A 15,063-nucleotide genomic window follows, 5' to 3' on the forward strand; every position below is an offset into this window, starting at 1 on the left:
TGTCTTGCTGTGTGTATTGGTGCACCGCCTTCAGGATACAATGTTTGAACCATTGGGTGCACATGGTTGTCAAGAATGGTTCGGTAGTCCTTGGCAGTGACGCGCCCATCTAGCACAAGTATTGGGCCAAGGGAATGCCATGATATGGCAGCCCAAACCATCACTGATCCACCCCCATGCTTCACTCTGGGCATGCAACAGTCTGGGTGGTACGCTTCTTTGGGACTTCTCCACACCGTAACTCTCCCGGATGTGGGGAAAACAGTAAAGGTGGACTCATCAGAGAACAATACATGTTTCACATTGTCCACAGCCGAAGATTTGCGCTCCTTGCACCATTGAAACCAACGTTTGGCATTGGCATAAGTGACCAAAGGTTTGGCTATAGCAGCCCGGCCGTGTATATTGACCATGTGGAGCTCCTGACGGACAGTTCTGGTGGAAACAAGAGAGTTGAGGTGCACATTTAATTCTGCCGTGATTTGGGCAGCCGTAGTTTTATGTTTTTTGGATACAATCCGGGTTAGCACCCGAACATCCCTTTCAGACAGCTTCCTCTTGCATCCACAGTCAATCCTGTTGGATGTGGTTCGTCCTTCTTGGTGGTATGCTGACATTACCCTGGATACCGTGGCTCTTGATACATCACAAAGACTTGCTGTCTTGGTCACAGATGCGCCAGCAAGACGTGCACCAACAATTTGTCCTCTTTTGAACTCTGGTATGTCACCCATAATGTTGTGTGCATTTCAATATTTTGAGCAAAACTGTGCTCTTACCCTGCTAATTGAACCTTCACACTCTGCTCTTACTGGTGCAATGTGCAATCAATGAAGACTGGCTACCAGGCTGGTCCAATTTAGCCATGAAACCTCCCACACTAAAATGACAGGTGTTTCAGTTTCATTGTCCAACCCCTGTATATATATATATATATATATATATATATATATATATATATATATATATATATATATATATATGTATGTATATAGATATAGATATAGATATAAAACTCATATTGTTCTCTTTTGAAATATATATTAATTAATACATAAGGAATTGCCAGTTTTCATATATTGTAAAATATATAGCAATATATTTAATTCTGGTCATTTTAAATTCAATAATACACTTCATAGTATACTGGTACACACTGGACTTCAAGCAACATGGATTCTGCGTCTCTCCTCTCTTCCTCCAGACTGAGAGATTGATTCCCAAATTAAACGCAAATTTTACTTTCATCTGAAAACAGGACATTGGACCATTGAGCAACAGTCGAGTTCCTTTTCTCCCTAGCTGAGGTATGACGATTCTGATGTTGTCTCTGGTTCAGGAGTGGCTTTACACCAGGAATGCAACATTTGCAGCCCATGTCTGGTATTCGTCTGTGTGTGGTGACTCTTGACCTACCGACTCCAGCCTCGGTTCACTCTTTGTGAAGCTCCCCCAAATTCTTGAATGGATTTCTCTTGACAATTGTCTCAAGGCTACGGTTCTCCCTGTTGCTAGTGCACCTTTTCCTACCATAATTCTTCCTTCCACACACTTTTCTGTTAATATGTTTGGATACAGAACTCCGTGAACAACCAGCTTCTTCAGCAATGACCTTTAGTGGCTTACTCTCCTTGTGAATGGTGCCGATGACTGTCTTCTGCATCTGTCAAGTCAGCAGTCTTCCCCATGATTGTGTGGCGTATGACCCATAGTGAGAGATAGTTTAAAGGTTCAGGAAACCTTTCCAGATGTTTTGAGGTAATTAGCTGATTAGGGTGTGGCACCACAAGTGTCCAATAATTAACTTTTTCATAGGAATTCATACATGTAAAAGTATAAAAACAGTCAGTCAGTCATTTTCTACCGCTTATTCCATAGTGGGTCACGGGGGAGCTGGTGCCTATCTCCAGCAGTCTATGGGCGAGAGGCAGGGTACACCCTGGACAGGTCGCCAGTCCATCGCAGGGCAACACACAAACAACAACGCACACACTCATTCATACACCTAAGGGCAATTTAGAGTTACCAATTAACCTAACAGGCATGTCTTTGGACTGTGGGAGGAAGCCGGAGTACCCGGTGAGAACCCAGGCATGCACGGGGAGAACATGCAAACTCCATGCAGAAAGACCACCGGCCAGGAATCGAATCCAGGACCTTCTTGCTGCACACATGAATAAATAATATATATACAGTACTGACCAAAAGTTTGGACACACTTTCTCATTCAAAGAGTTATTTTCATGACTATGAATATTGTAGCTTCACACTGAAGGCATCAAAACTATGAATTAACACATGTGGAATTATATACTGAACAGAAAAGTGTGAAACAGCTGAAAATATGTCTTATATTCTAGGTTCTTCAAAGTAGCCACCTTTTGCGTTGATTACTGCTACGCACACTCTTGGCATTCTGTTGATGAGCTTCAAGAGGTAGTCACCTGAAATGGTTTTACAACAATCTTGAAGGAGTTCCCAGAGATGCTTAGCACTTGTTGGCCCTTTTGCCTTCACTCTACGGTCCAGTTCACCCCAAACCATCTTGATTGGGTTCAGGTCCGGTGACTGTGGAGGCCAGGTCATCTGGCGCAGCAACCCATCACTCTCCTTCTTGGTCAAATAGCCCTTACACAGCCTGGAGGTGTGTTTGGGGTCATTGTCCTGTTGAAAAATAAATGATGGTCCAACTAAACGCAAACCGGATGGAATAGCATGCTGCTGCAAGATGCTGTGGTAGCCATGCTGGTTCAGGATGCCTTCAATTTTGAATAAATCCCCAACAGTGTCACCAGCAAAGCACCTCCACACCATCAAACCTCCTCCTCCATGCTTCACGGTGGGAACCAGGCATGTAGAGTCCATCTGTTCACCTCTTCTGCACCGCACAAAGACACAGTGGTTGGAACCAAACATCTCAAACTTGGACTCATCAGACAAAAGCACAGATTTCCACTGGTCTAATGTCCATTCCTTGTGTTCTTTAGCCCAAACAAGTCTCTTCTGCTTGTTGCCTGTCCTCAGCAGTGGTTTCCTGGCAGCTATTTTACCATGAAGGCCTGATTCACACAGAGTCCTCTTAACAGTTGTTCTAGAGATGTGTCTGCTGCTAGAACTCTGTGTGGCATTGACCTGTTCTCTAATCTGAGCTGCTGTTAACCTGCGATTTCTGAGGCTGGTGACTCGGATGAACTTATCATCCACAGCAGAGGTGACTCTTGGTCTTCCTTTCCTGGGGCGGTCCTCATGTGAGCCAGTTTCTTTGTAGCGCTTGATGGTTTTTGCGACTGCACTTGGGGACACTTTCAAAGTTTTCACAATTGTTCGGACTGACTGACCTTCATTTCTTAAAGTAATGATGGCCACTCATTTTTCTTTACTTTTTTCTTTTTTCTTGCCATAATCCAAATTCTAACAGTCTATTCAGTAGGACTATCAGCTGTGTACTGTATCCACCTCCTGCACAACACAACTGATGATCCCAACCCCATTTATAAGGCTTGAAATCCCACTTATTAAACCTGACAGGGCACACCTGTGAAGTGAAAACCATTTCAGGTGACTACCTCTTGATGCTCATCAACAGAATGCCAAGAGTGTGCGTAGCAGTAATCAAAGCAAAAGGTGGCTACTTTGAAGAACCTAAAATATAAGACATATTTTCAGTTGTTTCACTCTTTTTTGTTCAGTATATAATTCCACATGTCTTAATTCATAGTTTTGATGCCTTCAATGTGAAGCTACAATATTCATAGTCATGACAATAAACACAACTCTTTGAATGAGAAGGTGTGTCCAAACGTTTGGTCTGTACTGTATATATATATATATATATATATATGCACTTGGGGACCAACATTCAGAAGTGATCAAAACATCAGCCAGAAAGCATAGGTACTGAGAAGTGGTTTGTGATCCCCACCTGCAGAACAACTCCTTTATTGAGTGTGTCTTGCTAATCGCCAAAGATTTCCCCCTGATATATATATATATATATATATATATATATATATATATATATATATATTGTGTGTGTGTGTGAATGTGCATGGCATGTGCATTCTTTCATATTTGGTTTCATAGATTGCTTCTGTGGTCTAATTTAAATATAAATATATATAACACCATTAATTTACATTATTATGAAGTGGAAATTATAAAATACAACCAAATATATGTCCATGTCTTTTACAATATATGAAAAGCAGCAATTCATTGACATCAGTTTCATTTATTGACACAAAATTTATATGCAAATATATTTTCGTTGAGTAAGGGGACTCAAAACATCATTATTTGATGTCTAACCATGTATTTCTTTGAGATTGTAGTTAACGTTTACCTTCATGTTCTCTTTCATATTCTCTTGTGTGATATAATAGTTAATAATAGTTTGACCTATTTCTTTATTTTTCTAACTTGTATTTCGCCTTTCTTATTCACTTCTCAATGGCTTATTTTATTTCCAGTATTTGCCAGATTGTTATTTGTAAAAAAATATATGTATATATATATATCAATATGAATATGAAGTAACTTTATGATAATAAGACTAGATTACTTAAGTAGTAAAAAACAAGGGGTGAGCTCATTTGGGATGGTGGCTGGTGCAAGCCCAGGCTTGTGAAGACAAGATTTCCGGAGTAGGGACAAGCTCCTCAGATTGTCACTTTAACATTAGCACATTAGGAAACGAACAGCACTTTCAAGTAAACTCTCATAATGGATTTTAATGAGCACATTGCAATGGCCTGTTTCCATGTAAAACCAGCCCTTTTCTAAATGTACAGTTCCCCACTCTGTACAGTGGTTATAAAAGTCATCAGTAGGAGAAAGAAGAATAAAACACATATGAGTGGAAGGTAACCTAAGAACATTGGAGAGATAAATGAAAACTGCTCTCTCACATTGACTCCTTCACCTCTATAAAAGAAATACCAACATTTTTCTGCAAACATGGTTCTGCTTAGAGATTGTGTTTTTATGTGAACTGGTGACCTTATGTATATGAACTGTATTCATTTTGGTTGTATTGGAGGTGTGATGTGTGAGTGGCAAAGCATGAACTGCTTAATTAAATGGTTTGCAGTTATATAGGAGTTTTAACCTTGATGTCTGCATAACACTTTACAGTGTTTCTCATTCAACTGATTCATACACACACACACTTCACTACAGTGTCAAAGCTGCTATGCAAGGTGTTGGGCAGGACTCAATGCCTTGAGGGTCTTTCAGTCCTGCACAGAAACTGTTTGCATTTTGAAAAGGAAGGTAATTTGCAAATAAGCAACCAATGGCTACAAACTACAAAGGCTTCTCATTTGTATTAATTCAGTACCATTAACTAAACAATCTCCATCAAAACTTAGGTAATGGGTGTAACCAACCTCATTAGTGTAGAAACCAAACTGCATTGATGGCCAAACAATATGGCAGCAGTTCCACATGTTTCTGTGGTATACTGAATAAAAATGACGTTTCCTTAAGGCTTTTCTTATTTATTACATCAAATGTATGTGATAAGCCAGTTTTTACAGTGGCGACCTTTCTTCTTCTCAACTTCTGCAGTTCATTCTGCCATACCAGATATCAACTACTGGGCTGAAACCTGACAGATGGTGACCCGTTCTTGTCTTTTTAGTGCTCACAGTTGATCAGTTTGTAGGCTTCTGCTTCTCCACCAGGTTTCAATGTTCTGAACTCCATGACAGGTTGTCACTTGTAACATGATGCTCTATCAAGCTGTAAAATGCTATCGCCAAATTGTGCTTGGATTGTTGAGAGAAGCTGCTTTTAGGGGAAAATTTGACACCCTTTCAAATCATGGCAGTGTTCCTTAGCAGAGATGTAAGGGAGCTCGCTCTGATGAGAAGCAATCCTATAAATATAGATTGTATCAGGATGCGTCCATGTCAGCATGACAAAAGACACATAGTGGTTATCACCTTTTCTTCCCCCTACTAGTTATATTCCACATGTCCAAAAACAACTGGAATCAGATTTCTGTCATCCATCATTGTAGGTCCTGTAGAGCCTCAGTCTGCTCTTGATGTTTTCGTGGACAGGTGGAGTTTCTTTGCGATCCTTCCCACAAAGCTGTTGTCCAAAAGTGCAGGTATGCTTACAGCTACATGCTGCCAGTGTTAGGCAAGCTCAGCAATGGTTGCAACACAATTCTGTTCTAGAGATTCCTGGATAAGTTTAGACATCCTGAACCCCTCCTCACTGCAAGTGAACCTCTCACATAGAAGTTATTTTAGGTAACAATTGCTGACATAAGAAGAAAATGATTTCAAATATATTTTGAGCATATCTGATTCTCATATATTGGAGGAATTTCCCCTGGACTCTTCCACAGCTTCAGCTTTTCTTCTTACATGACTGTTATGAAATGAAGCCTGTTTATAAATTTCTGCAAACATGCATTGGAAGATGAATTTCTTTAAATTAACATATTTAAACTAATACAGCCCTAACAATGACAAACACTTATCTATGAAAAGTAATCTAAAAAAAACTAAAACTAAAAAATCTAAAAAAGCTTTTAAAACATTTGTGTCACTCCTAAAAGCTATGGTCATATTCCTTGATGACTTTAAGAGCTGTATTCAAATACTATTACTACTAACATACTACTTATACTTACTTATATGTGCATTGTTATTTAAATGTAGTCTTGCAAAAAAAACCAAACTTTTTCAGAAAACTGATTTTGTATGATTAATAAATGAGAAATTCAATGTTTAAAAACTGAAATCTGAAAATAAATGGACTGAAATACTAAACTATGGGTTGGAAGTTCCTTCATACTTTTTACAAAGCCTTTCATAAGTATCAAGAAGTGTTCCAGTTGAAACATTTCATACTTTTCATATATTTCTTTACACCTTTTTTTTATTCGAACTTGGCCACTACTTCACAGCCGTCCCACAGATGATGATGCCACCACGGTTAAATGGGCAGTGACTTAGCGGTCACTGACACATACCTGCTGTCAGGGGAGTTGTTTGGCTCTGCCTTAATAAGTAACCACGACTACTGAATGCTGCAAGCACGAAACGCAGCCAGTCTCAGACAATGTTCAGAAGTTATTTTTAGAGACCGGATTTTTAGCTGTCTCCTTTTTTTTCCACTGTAGTCTGTTATTACATGCAAGTGAGTTGGTAAACATGAGGTGATGCTGTGGACATTGATATCACTGTAGGACGCGTACAGAGAGGGATAAACATTTTGAAACTCATTCTGAGAAAGGAAATCTTTCCATAACTCAGTCTAAATCTCTCTTAATTGACTTCTAAATATTGACATATTAGGCCAATCTTGCATGTGCTTACCAGTACATGGCTTTGCAGCACTAAAGCATTTAGTTAACATAATCAAACACCATATCAGCAGGATAATGTAGATAACATGTAGAGCTCTAAAATGAAAAGTAGAGAACATAAAAGAGAGACATCTCTTCTTTTTGCTGTTGCTTGAAAGCATGAGATGACACACATTATTGCCTGGTGACAGTCAAGTGTTGCTTTATGAACTTTGTAAACATGTGCAGTAGATGCAGCTGCTGATTAAGTGACTTGATAGCAACATTATGACAGAGTAAATAAAAAGAGAGATGGAAAGGTTTCCAGGCGGTCCTCCTGTAGATATGGCTGGATTTTAATTTCTTTTGGTTTATTATTAGACATATCACTGTGGCTCACTTATAGCAATGTAAAAAAATGTATATAGAGGAAAATGGTTCTTAAACAGTGACTTCAAAAGAACTTTGGAAAACACAAACTTGTGTTTTGAAACCAATTCACAGAGGCTGTAATATCATTATAATTTCTTCCACTTATTGGTCAGTTATTTAAGCTGCAGATGAACAACATATATATATATGTGCAATAAGAACTTAATGTGTTATGTTTCCTTCTCTTTTTTGACACAGATAAACTCATGTTACAGTTTTACATAAAAACAAAACAACAAGTGTCCAGCAAACGTGATGTTTCTTAAGATCAGAGGGAGCTCTGTTTAGTTCTGAAAGTTTTTCCAGTTCAAGTGAGTAGCAGAACTGAACAGGACAGGACCTTGTACCATCATTTCTCTGTTAGTTCCAGTTCCTGGGAAGGTTTTCAAGGATCCTGCGCCGGTGGGAGGGGTTTGTGACACCCGCTGCACACAGATCCTCCTCCGTGATCCCACTGCAGTAGGCAAATAGTCAAGAGAATGAAAACTGCAGCGAGGAGTTAAAAAACATACTTACATCCTGACTGTAACACTGGAATCTATTAAATCTTTGGGTCACAGACACAGTTTTCTTCAAGAGAACATTTTAACTAAAAAAAAGACATAAAACTGTACAAAAAACCCAATGTATACAAAGACATGTTTTCTTTCCTGTAAGCATTTCTTTTTCCTTAGTGGCCCTGAAACAAGCTGCCTTCTCTTTGATTGAAAACCTGTCTTCCATGTGAACTAAGCTTTATCTGAAGACACTCCGAGGCTGTTGTGTCTGATTCTTTCATAATAGAAATGTTTCTCTCAAAATCCTTTAGTACAAAAGTATAGTGGGAAATGGTGTAGAAAATACAACAATGCACAAAAAAGAAATTAAAATTACCATGTTTTCAAAATAGAAATTTCACATTCACAAAAATCAGTCAGAAAACTCATTCTCAAAGTTGAAACAACTACTGTAAATACCGAATAGGAAAAAAAAATATTTTAATGTGACACGTAGTGTTTGTGTTTATCTGTTTTGTTATGTGTTTAAATAATTGAACATAAATCAGTTTGGTCTATGTTTTTAGTTCTTTTTATGAAGCTACAGACTGGTTCTCTGTGTTTTATATTATCATTATAGTCTTTAGTTTGTTGTGTCTTCACCTGTACTACCTCAGTAGAAAACTTCCTTTGTGATAATTTCCTTCCAGTGTGGCTGGTTGGTGTTTTTTTTAGTAAAGGATTTACCTAAAGGTCATGCTTGTCTTTGAAATCGGTAATTTATCCACTAGTCATTTGCAAGACTATAAATAAATTTGTATCATGTCTTAGCTTTTGCAAGTTTATTTCTGTCTCTGCCATCAAAGCATAGGCTCTAGCTCTGAAAAACCATTGCTTTCCTGGGAACCTTTTGTTGCATCAGAGGAATATTCAAGTGTGGATTTATAGTGTGCAACAACCACATACAATTTTTGTGACGCCATATTAAAAACCTTTAAGTTAGTTTCGCTTCAGTTTTGCCTAATTTAACAGAGATCCATTTAAAACACTGATTAAATGTTAACTTTGCACTGGAACATCACAATTTCTGTTCTTCCTGCTGTTTGCTGTAGTATCACCAAAGACATAGAAAATATAGTAAATCATGGCTTTAACCTCATCTAGCAATTGCTTTAATAGTCAGATGACTTTTGAAATGGCATTTGTAGCTCAATGTTTTGATATCACTCCTTGGTTGAAACTGGATCCTGCTTTAAGCGTTACATGTATGTTCTGTCTGCAGTGATATTTATATAAATCCAGTTGGGACGGGCGATGATGCTGTCACCTAGGCGTGTGTGATTTGGAAGAGTCATCGCAATTTTCACATGACTGATAGATTCTCGTAATTGTAACTGATGCAGCTACAACTTTACTAAAATCATATCTGGCTCAGAATATTCCCTGACAAGTTGCTAAAACCCTCTTTTATATGGTTCGTTTTTAAACTTTAAGCACCTTCTCCTGTAAAGGTATCTGCACCTCCCTGGTCATGAGGTTAACTATGAGCCACAGTTTCTTAAAGCCTCCCATTTGCAGGATTTGGTTAAATTTTGTGCGACCCCGACCACAGTTCAAGAATAGTACAAATTTGACCCTCCAGCAGTTGGAGTTGAGATTAACCCATTTTGTAGTTTTTTTTAGGATAAGATTTTCAATGACAAATTTGTATCTTCTTAAAAGGAAAAACGTAGGTATTAAATATTTTTCTTTCATTTACATTTTTTGGTTTCATTTTAATTTCGTACTAAATACTTAGCACCAAGTTTATTTTCTGTTTAGTATTTCCAAAAATGTTCTATTTGTGAGGGAGCAATCATAATATTTTTCATGATATTAATCATTGACCTATGTATATATCCAGAATCCTTTACCTGAAGTAATCCAAGTCATCCCAACCGTTCAGGCTAAGTCCCAGGGTGTATTTTTGAAGACCTAGGGTACTAAGAAGCTCCTGCACAGTTTCTGGTGCACCTTTCAGGACTGACACCTGCATTGAGATTAAGTAAAATCTTTTTAGAACAAGGAATCATGAGAAGCATCTTTTAAAATCGGTCTTTCTGAGCAGAATCTTACCTCCTTGTCCCAGCTGCAGCCTCTGTCTCCAAGTATTGAAGGGCCGTTTCCATAACTTGCCCTCTGCCTGGCTGTGGATAGGCCTTTTTCCACTGAAGGGAAGAAGTCAACCTCACTGAGGGACTTGGCAATTTGCAAAGCAGTGAGGGAGTTGTCTCCTGTTCGTGGCTGCTTATCAACAATCCAGGAAACAGAGTGCTGACATTGTGTCAAGGGAGTGGGAGTATAAGGCAGAAGGGATGGGGACTTTGTGCGGATGGCATTTGTTCTTAACGGAAGAAGCTGGTGATCTCCTCTGGCTTTTTTCTTTCCGATTTCTGAGTGGTTTATATATATGTTGCTTTCAGGCTGCATGGAGTCCTGAACAACATTTAGTTTTCCTGGGCATCTTTCTCTGATGCGTGAAGTCTGTTCCTGGAACTGAGGCAAGGCATTTGTTGAGGGAGCAGGCATTGGAGATGGGCTTTGGGCTGGAAAGAGCTGATAGGAAGAGTTGGTTTGAGACAGATGAAGATCTTTTGTTAGATTGCACTGGGACAGTATAGCAGGAATTTCAATTTCTGTAAAGTCTGATCTGTGACAGGGTCTCCTGTCAAACCCCTGCCGCCCTGAGACTTTTGGAAGCTGCAGGGCCTCATTTCCAGACCAGATCAGCTGGGGGTCCCTTCGTTGTGGAAGGGCCTCCTCTGCCCTGTGTGGATCTGGTACACCTTCAAAGATAAAGTAGGCAGGGTTGGTGTAGCTGCTCGCCGTAGGTTTAACAGGGACTCCAGATGGCCTGTGATGAATATACAGGGATAAATAATCTAAAATTACATGTATGCATTGATCTGCGTGACAAGTTGCAATTGGAATAAATCCATGTTTTAGACACAGGAAAGTTCCTCAAAAACTAGAAACCTTTGGATGTTTTCACTGCGAGAACTTGGACCGTGTGAACCAAACATTCACCTAATCATTGTTTCTTCTTTCAGTCTGTTTCTATGGAAAATAATTTAATCCCGTAACATCTTTTATTGTGCTGTCAAACCTGAGCATCAGTGAACATATCAGTGGATTTCATAGAGAACCACAAACAACAAATTAGAAAACATTCAGGTAGCTAATGCACCAGGAAATGCACCCTGGTGGTTGTGAGAGCAACGGTGTCTTGGTGTTCAGGTAGTTTTCTTTTAAACTGTGGTTTCTTGCAGGTTTTCCCAACCAGGCACCGACCAACAGTTTTTAAGACTGTAAATGTCTCGTCTTGAACTAACCTCATAGTTCTCTGTTCTAAGAAACTCCCATGATGTTCTTTTCAACCAACGGCAACTAAAACCTAAATACTTCAGAACTTTTTAATGGAACTAAAAGGCAATTTGAGCCAAGGAGCTCTTCCAGTTCCTGCAAAATATACTGACACGTTCTGCTCCCCTCAGGCACGAAAAACTGGAGACAGCAGTGTAAGACCAATAAAATTGGCAAATCAGTCCTATATTTTAAAATGTTAAATTGTTACATTTGTATGAGATTCTGGAAATTCTTTTTAATCGTACAGTAATAAACTTGGTTGCTTCTGGTGGTCAAAGAATAAAGTGGTTAGAATAAATCCTGTTCCATTTTTTTCAAAGGTAAATATGGACAAACCAGCGGTGATGTAGAGCTACTAAACACTAAGCCAAAAGAGAAAGATGTCAAAGCACATTCAGCTTTGCATTCTCAGAAAGGTCTCAAAACAGAAGTGTAGTGGAGAACTTATGCTGTGTTTCATTTACTATAAAGTAGAAACTTCATCTGGGAAGAAATCTGAAAATGACAATATCAGCTTAACTATGTTCCAGTTCCAAGTTAGAGAAAAAGCGGGAATCAAGCTAAATACTATTAGCTATAAAGCTAATAATGCACTTTTCTGCATTTTTTACAATAGCAGCATGTTTACTGAAGAAGCTTGTACAGTACTGTGTCTGAAAAACTTATAATAGGTTTGGTTTTTTACTATGGCGGAGACAAACTCTTACAGCGCTCTGAACAGCATTTGCCTGAGATTAACCAATTTATTTGGACATCTAATTTTAATGTCTCTAGCCACACCAATGACTGATCACTGCCAGATTTGTAGATTTAAAAAAAATCACTTAAATAGAACCTGTATAACAACTTGAAGTGGGATAAAATATCTCAAACAGCATCACATCATTCCCCTGATAAAAAGCATCTTGAGAACTGAAGGGAAACAAATTAACTGACATCTGTCAGTCTGGAAAGGGTTACAAAGACATTTATAAGGCTTTGGAACTCATGTAAACCACAGTAAGAATCATTAACCAGAAATGGAGAAAACATGGAACAGTGGTAGACTTTGTGCATCAACAACTCACTCAAGAGGTCACAAAGCAACCTAAAACAACAGCTAAAGCCCCGCAGGCCTCACCTGCCTTTTGGTAAAGTCAACGTGATTCAACAATTAGGAGGAAATGGGAAAAATTCTTCCATGGAAGAAAAGCACTGCTGAAAAAAAATACTTTTGGGAAAATATTCCGTAGACTGACAAGACTTCCTATTACATTTGGTGTAAAATTAACAGTATTTCAGAAAAAGCACACCCTACTGAAAAACATGGGGGTTCAGTCTGATAGTTGGGGACTACTTTGCTTCTTCAGGACCTGGTCGACTTATTATAACTAATGACAGCATGATTTCTGCTCTTTACCAGAAAATCCTGAAGGAGAGTATCCGATTCTCACTGTCTTAAGTTTCAGTACACTCACGCTATGCAGTAGGACAACGATGTAAATCACACTGGAGTTGCTCAGTCGAAATACAGAGTAAAATCTGATCGAGATGTTGTTGCGGGACCTGAAATAAGGTAGTTCATGCTCAAAATCCTTCCAATGTGGCTGAATTCAAAAAGCCTTGCAACGAAGAGTGGGCCAGATTTCCTCCAAGTGATGTAAAAGACTCTTTGCTAGTTATCACAAACACTTTATGGCAGTTGTTATGTAGTTTGTATAGCTATTACTCTTAGCACTTAAATGATTTAAAAACTGATTTTTGCATTTACTCAGGTTATCTTACATCTGATATTAAAATGTGTTTTATGATCTGAAACATTTAAGTGTGTTTAAAAAAACAAAAACAGAAGAAATCTGCAAGGGCCAAATACGTTTCTACAGCTACAGGGTTGGTAAGAAACCTCCAACTTTCTGACTTTGAATTTTGCCTCATGACACTTTCTTTAATTTTTTTCAAGTAAATGTTCCATTTTTTCAAGTAAACATTGAACACATATTTAATTGCAATCCAATCATACAGTGGCAATGGACAAGAACACTTTCATTTTTGTTTTTCATATGTATACAACAAGCTAAGTACTACTATTTTAAAATGTATGCCAGTATGGTGGTTTTTGGAAAACTTGCAAAAGTATTTATTGCAGTGGTACTTTGGCCTAATAATCACTGTTTTGTTTTTACAAATGAAGATTTCTCCACTCCTTGTCCAGCTTACCTTCAACCACATGCAGCCCCCGCAGGTTTAAAAATCCAGGAGACTTACTTTGGAGAGTTACTTTAAACATTTCATTTCAGAAATCTGCTATATGAGCCTCTGATAACCTGTACTTCAGAACTTATTGTCCTTTACAGTATTGCATTTTAACACTGAGACATCCATACCTAGTAACTGGAATCCGTGTTGCTGCAAGAGACACGTTTCCCCTTCCAGGACCTTTATCATCTTTCTGAAAACAAAACAAGTCTGAAAAAGCAAAGACACAGGAAATGAAAACCTATTTTTGCAATGATCAAAGCTTCTTTAAGGTTTGTGTGTTCCTTGCATGCAAAGGACTGCTGCCGGTTTGCAGTCACACAGCAAAGTTGTGTTTGTGTGTGTTGTGCTTGACCTGGTGGTCCAATATCCAACTGCTCTGTTTCAGCATCTCAGGATGCATCTGGTCTGCGTCAGTCAGTCAGGAGCCAAAAGAGGAAGCAGTCGATAGACACCAGCAAGTGTGTAAAGCCAAGCCAGAGCATCATTGAGAAACCAAATAGGGGAAGCAATGTGAGGGTCACAGAAGAGTCGAAGAATGCAGTGACAGTGGAGACGAAGGTTTAGTGGGAAGTGATAGTGCAAGCAAGGCAGAGATTTAGAACAGAAGAGTTTCGGCTGACCCACCATAAATCTTCTTCCGAGTTGCTCGCCTGTCCTTGGGCACATGAACTCTGACCCGTCCTCGTATGGAGCCCATCTCCTCACCGCGATGACTCAAAAATGTCTCAAATTTCTGTGACACGTCCATCACTGACTGCAGAGCCACACAACATTCACCTAGGGAAATCATTTATAGTTAAAAACTGCTGAAAGTGTTTTTTTCCCCAGATTTGGACAAATTTGTTGGTACCCCCACATCTCATTGAAACAAAACTAGATATCTCCCGAAAGGTTATTCAGCTACATGCGTTTGTCTCATGTTTACCTGCAAACCTTTAGTACTGCTGTGAAAAAGTATGTGCTCCTTCACTTCACTTCTTTTTGCCACACGCAAATGTTGAAGATAATCAAACCAATGTTATTATAAGACAAAGATAACCTGAGTAAACACAGAATGTAGTTTTCAAAGGATGATTTCATTTATTTAATGGCAAAAAGCCACTTCTATTTGTCTTATTGAAAAACGGGTTCGATTATCTGAAACGCTTAACTATAACAACAAAAACAGAAGGAATCAAAGGGGGAAATACTTTTTGTGTGAACAGATCT

General features: G+C 38.7%; 1 protein-coding gene across 1 annotated transcript in view; it reads right to left on the reverse strand.

Annotated features, from left to right (window-relative positions):
* Window positions 1–7,638: 7,638 nt before the first annotated feature.
* inppl1b (inositol polyphosphate phosphatase-like 1b) overlaps window positions 7,639–15,063 on the reverse strand; it is a 29,901-nt gene continuing 22,476 nt past the window's right edge. The window contains exons 23-27 of the mRNA XM_047353682.1: window positions 14,479–14,631; window positions 13,980–14,061; window positions 10,327–11,104; window positions 10,125–10,240; window positions 7,639–8,189 (exon numbers count right to left, since the gene is read on the reverse strand). Of these exons, the coding sequence (XP_047209638.1) occupies window positions 8,096–8,189; window positions 10,125–10,240; window positions 10,327–11,104; window positions 13,980–14,061; window positions 14,479–14,631 (1,223 nt within the window). The 3' untranslated portion in view covers window positions 7,639–8,095. The remainder of the gene's footprint in view (window positions 8,190–10,124; window positions 10,241–10,326; window positions 11,105–13,979; window positions 14,062–14,478; window positions 14,632–15,063) is intronic.

The sequence above is a fragment of the Girardinichthys multiradiatus genome, chromosome 23 (genome assembly GCF_021462225.1).
Source record: "Girardinichthys multiradiatus isolate DD_20200921_A chromosome 23, DD_fGirMul_XY1, whole genome shotgun sequence".
Taxonomy (NCBI): domain Eukaryota; kingdom Metazoa; phylum Chordata; class Actinopteri; order Cyprinodontiformes; family Goodeidae; genus Girardinichthys; species Girardinichthys multiradiatus.